General features: G+C 37.1%; 1 protein-coding gene across 1 annotated transcript in view; it reads left to right on the forward strand.

The window, feature by feature from the left end:
- The window catches only part of UBR7 (ubiquitin protein ligase E3 component n-recognin 7), a 19,515-nt gene extending 13,739 nt beyond the window's left edge, over nucleotides 1-5,776 (forward strand). The window contains exons 10-11 of the mRNA XM_084630671.1: nucleotides 2,869-2,930; nucleotides 4,247-5,776. Of these exons, the coding sequence (XP_084486797.1) occupies nucleotides 2,869-2,930; nucleotides 4,247-4,339 (155 nt within the window). The 3' untranslated portion in view covers nucleotides 4,340-5,776. The remainder of the gene's footprint in view (nucleotides 1-2,868; nucleotides 2,931-4,246) is intronic.
- Nucleotides 5,777-6,000: the final 224 nt, after the last annotated feature.

Below are 6,000 nucleotides of genomic sequence, written 5' to 3' on the forward strand. Positions count from 1 at the left end.
AAGATATCAAGAAGAGAGATGTTCAGTCATTAAGGAAGGCAGAATAACACCAGCCCTGGAGGTCTTGAAGAAAGGCAGGAAAAGAACATGGCAATTTCAGACATCTTGGTACAAAGTCCATAAATGGCTAACGGGCAGTGCTATGAGTAACAGACTATATTGTTGGCCCTGTTTGCTTCTTTCAACTAAAAAAACCATGTGCGCTAACGAAGGTTACTGACTGGAAAAATCTGTCACGAAGCACATCTATACACAGCTCATCACAAGAGCACATAAAAAATGAAGTTTCCTTGAAACGCTTAGAGCAGGCAAGCACTCCTATAGATGTGTTGCTTAGTGAGCAAAGGCACCTTGCTATCTTAGAGCACAACAAGAAAGTCAGGAAGAACAGAGAGATTTTGAAGCGACTAATTGATATTTCAGTTTTATCTCTTCAGGAACTTGCATTCCATTGCAATTGTGAGATGGAACAATCTCTCAATCAGGGTAATTACAGGGAACTTTTTGGTTTTTTTTTTGGTCATGACAAGAGATTGAATGTTTATTGGCAGAAAAATGCATCCATTTTTCTGACTTATTAAAGACCATTCAAAACTAATTGATCGAATGTGTGGCTAAAGAAATAATATCCCACATTGACAGTGAGATAGAGTGCAGCTTTTTTGCTTGCGAGGTAGATGAAACAACTGACATTTCTCACATAAGCCAGCTTTCACTTGTGTTACGCTACGTGGACAAGAATGGGCAAACACAGGAGCGGTTCATGGGTTTTAAAAATGACAGTGCAGATCGAACCGTAGTTGCTTTGAAGCAGGTTGTGGATTCAGTATTGTTAAAATACAATTACAAAAGAAAACTTGTGTCTCATTCATATGATGGCGCTGTAGTGATTGCTGGGAGGTCTGCAAGCCCTAATTAAAACAGCTCCACAAGCTCTGTTTGTGCATTGTTTTGCCCACAAATTAGATGCAGTTTTCCAGCAAGGGGCGCAGCGTATTAAAGAAACCCATGGCTTTTTTGCAACTTTGGAAGGCTTCTCCACATTTTTTTACACGCTTGAGCAAACACAGTGACCTGCTAGATCAAATTGTGGGCTAAAGGATACCTTCCCTCTGTGCAGTTCGATGGACATCCAACAGCAGAGTCCTACATGCCATTGTCTCAAAAAGAGAGAAACTGTGCAAAGTATTTCAGGAGATTGTCAATACCAGTGGTTGGGATGGAGAATCTCGGCGACAAGCCATAGGATACCTTACAAAACTAAATGACTTCCCGTTCCTTTTCTTGGCATACTCCTACCGTAACGTCTTCAGCATCACTGACATTCTTGATGATGTTCTTCAGAAAAAGACTGTTGATGTAGATTACTGCCATTTGCAAGTTCAGTTAACAATCACAAGGATTGGTGATCTGCATAAAGAAGAGGAGTTCAAAGAGGTGTTTAATTCTGCAGCCACTACCCTCACTGCCTTACCTTCACCTTCAAAAAAGCATAGGCTGGATTTGGAAGATGGATCCTCTGAAGATGGTCAGAAAATGTATTTACAACTATACAGTGATATCATTGATAACATCATTCTGCAGCTGTCTCTCAGGTTTGTAGACATAAAGGCCCTCCATTTCATTAAGCTATCAGAGTCATCAAGATTTCCAGCTTTCAGGAAACAGTTCCCCACAGATGCTTTTACCTCACTCTCCAATTCTTATGGCAGCTACTTTGATTTAGATCATCTCAAGAATGAGTATGGTGTTATCTTCAAAGATGAGCAGTTTCAAAATCGTTCTGTTAGCAACGTGCTGCGCTTAATCAATGAAACTGGGCTCTGTGAGGTGCTTAAGGAAGTGTACTGCTTTTTTTGCTTAGTTGCCACTATACCAGCAACAACAGTGTGTGTGAAAAGCATCTTTTCTTGCCTTAAACGCATCAAGACATACTTGAGCACAATGGATCAGGGTTGTCTTAGTGCACTAGCCACAATATCCATTGAAAAAGAACTGTTGTCTTTCCTGGAGAAGCAACCGACCTGGTACGATGATGTTATTGCACGCTTTGCTTCAAAAGAAAGCCTGATTGATTTTCACTATATGAATAAGGTAAGCTTACGTCATTTAATGGATGTATAACTGTCAGTTTCTTGCTATGACGTGAAATTTTTTGAATGAGTTTTTGATATTGTATTTTTATAGCAAATAGTCCACTAAATAATATGTGATTGTCAGGTTCTGATTTGCCAAGTGATTATAAAACCTTTTTTTAAAGCAGTTTTCTAAGTTGTGTTATTTAAAGTGCTAATGTTGCCTTTTTTTTTAGTTGATGTGATTATATTATAGTTACATCGTGACTGCAGGGTATCTGAATGCATGAAAATGCTCATAGCAGAGATATAAGATTAGCTGAACAATGTCAAGTTATGCTTAGGACTTTAATATAAGCCAGCATTTAAATTAATATGAAAATGTCCTAACTGTCTCTTGTTTATTTGGAATTATTTTTCTTTCTCTGCAAACCGATTAATTGAGAATGATCTTTTCTGTGTATTTAATAATCTTATAGCTATTACTATTCAGTTAGTGGGGGTGGATATAACTTTTGTGATTTGTGCTTCTCCTGTCAAAGTCACAAGCCACCATTGCTCACAGCTCTAACAGTTAGCAACTTGTGCTCAAAGTGAAGTTATTGAGTAGGAGGATACACAGAATTAAGAACCACCTTAGGATAAACCCTTCCTGCAGCTCTTCATTAATTTATAATCCAAACTTGAAATCCATTTACTGAGGCAAGTCTAGTCAGTTACTAGTTATCAAGAGGAGATAGCAAACAATCATTGAAGCAGACAATTGAGGGTTTTTTCCATTTTTTTCTTCCAGAATACAACGACCTAAAGACAGAACTGACTGACTACCTCAGGAGATTTGCAGATGAAGGAACAGTAAGCTATAACTAAACAGTGTTTTCTAAAAAATACGTATTTTATGACAGGTTAAAATTTCCATAGTTTTTTTGCGGGGGGGCACGGGTGAAAATAGAATGAAATAGAAACGTCACCTCCATTTTTGACTAAGGGTTGAGAAAATGCATGTGCTGTAGTAAAGGAAAGGTTGAGAGACTGCTTGGGCTCTTTGTAATTGTGCACATAATGTCTTTATCTTTAGGCTCTTCTATTCTGTAACAACCCATTATCAGCATATTAAAGTACTGATGAGTGCAGTTTATAAACAAAATAAATGAGTTGAATTTTTAATCCAATATGACATTTTTCTACATAAACATCAAGTCTCTTGTGTGTCCTTTGTCAGCCTCACTTTAACATTTCTTAAAAGAGCAAGAACAGGTGTTGCTACCACACTTGCTCTATTCAGTCATACTTTATCCAAGGCCTTCACATCCCATTGTCAGTCCGTGCTAGAATTTACACCTTAAACTTTCTTTTTACCTTCAAAGCCATGGGTTTTTTTCCCCAGAATACCTCAGCTGAGACATTTTGGTACGGTGTTTGGTTCTGTTCCTAGCTTGGCTGAAATACGGGCACTGTGTATGCAATTATGCAGTCTTCAACCCACTACAGTCCTACTGTCATTTCATTTTTGTTTGTAGTGTTGCTGTAACAGTGTTGATCCCAGGATATTTGAGAGTAAAGGTGAGTGAGGTAATCTTTTATTGGACCTACTTCTGTTAATGAAAGAGAAACTTTCGAGCTTACTGTGTGTAAACGTGAAAGATTGTTTAACAGAAGTTGTTCCAGTAAAAGCGATTACCTCACTTACCTTATTTCACTTTGTAATTAGAGTTCCTGATAGTTCATAAGAGCTGGACAAGCATTTTATACTTTTCTAACATTTTACTTCCTTTCCCTTGGGGCTGCTTTTTTTGCCATGCAGGATGGTAGTTCACATGCTTTATTATTGAACTTATGCTTTTGTACTGGGCAGGTCAGGACCATTGTTTTTAACAAATTGGATTTCTTGATACTGCTGGTGATACAGTGTATGTTTTGTGTGCATTGCAAATCTATCCTGAGAAACTTCTCTCTTAGATTGTCTTTTCCAGATATGTATTTTATTGTCTGTTTCAGAGTAGCAGCTGTGTTAGTCTGTATTCGCAAAAAGAAAAGGAGTACTTGTGGCACCTTAGAGACTAACCAATTTATTTGAGCATAAGCTTATGCTCAGTCTCTAAGGTGCCACAAGTACTCCTTTTCTTTTATTGTACTAGTTTGTCACAACTTGGGTTTCATTTTATTCTCAGGTTGTTAAAAGAGAAGACATTCAGCAATTCTTTGAAGAATTTCAGTCACGCAAGAGAAGACGGACAAATAGGATGCAGTACTACTGCAGTTAGACTGAAAAGGCTTTGACTTTCATAAGGACAAATGGAAAAAACATCCTTCAGTAAATAGAAGTGGCACCTATGCTAATATTTGACCTCTTTCTCTAAATCCTGCTTTCCAAGAGGTCTCCTCCAACTCTGCTCATTCGCTCTGTTCCATAAAATACTTCTTACTTTTGTAGCTTATACATATGTCATAGCAAAGCAACGCATCATGCAGATTTCAGACAGCATCAGTATACTTAAGTTGTCAAAAGTTGGTTTTGTTTCAGAGGGAGTGAATTGGTCCTTGTTAAAACAACTTTGGTGCCACTGTGTGTCCCTTTTAGGCTTTGACCTGTTTCACTTTAGTACCTGTAGCTATATACCATACTAAAGATGGGGGCAGACAGCCTTCTGTATCGGTGATAAATCTACATTGTAGTGTGGTATAGTGTTGCTTTGTTGGTCTGAATACTGCCATACTAACTCTTCTGGTGTAGTGGTACTATCATAAGTTTACAATACAAAGGCAGAAGGTTCTCATTCACCTGGAATGTTTAACCAGACTGATGGGCATAATTCTCTAAACATTACAGTATGTTTAAATCCTTAGAGGAGAATCACAGCTTAAAAGTAGGGTCATTATGTGAACTTAAATTGCATTGTAGTTGCAGAGACTAACTCCTTTGTTGCTATGGAAGTGTATTTTCTGGGTCAGAGGAGATTAAGGAATCATGGACTGGTCTTCAAGCAACAGCCTATGGCATTATTTTTTACTTTTTTAGAAAAACTTGGTTCATGTTTCATTGTACAGTAACATCTTACATTAATAGAATGCTGTCACTTTTATCCTCTCACTAGAATGTAAATGGAATGCAAAATGTGGGATGATACTAATAGGTTACAAACTAAGCTTTTGGGGTTTTTAAAAACTGACCTACCTTAAGCTGTTCTAGCTTTTAAATGTTAGTGAAAGATTTTAAAATGTTAAGTTGACTTATTCTTCTTTGCTGCCGTATAAACTTGTGACCTTTTTGGAACCACTCTGCTGGTTATTTGACATAAGACTCAATCTACAACTTAAGTCCTTTAAAACAAAACTTAAATATCAGAATTTACATATTAGTTTAAAGTGAGTTTCTTGAGAAGATTTTTACATTGGTTAATCTTAAACTCCCAGTTGATATGTATAGTACTTGAAGGGCTTGTATTTTCCCCAGAGTCTGCTTTTACATCAACCATATTGCTTTTTGTTTTTAAACTTGTCCTTTACTACTCTCCCCATTAATTTTGTTTGACTGCCTCACTGTGCAAAACCTAGTTTTGGCAGAAATAGATACTCAGTTAATTGGTTTGTTTTATGCAGATATGACAAGTTGCTTTTAAAACTACATTTCTGGGTACTGTATATGCTCTTTTTGTAGAAATTGTTACTGGAGTTAAATATGCAGTTCAACTTCAAAAATAATTCTGTAAAATTTAAATAAAATTACTGTTCAGACAATCTGCATGTCATGGTTGCTTTTAAAATTACTGTTGTGCAGGTTAGGCTTTATGCATCCAGTCTAAACAGTAAATCTTTCAACCCAGGAATAAGGCTGTTGGTGTGTATAGATTTAGCCAACTTCCTGTATACGGTCATGAGACTTCCACTGTAAAAAGAAACTAGAGGCAAGGACAACAGGAAGGAT

Source organism: Lepidochelys olivacea (assembly GCF_965140295.1).
Source record: "Lepidochelys olivacea isolate rLepOli2 genome assembly, chromosome: 6".
NCBI lineage: Eukaryota > Metazoa > Chordata > Testudines > Cheloniidae > Lepidochelys > Lepidochelys olivacea.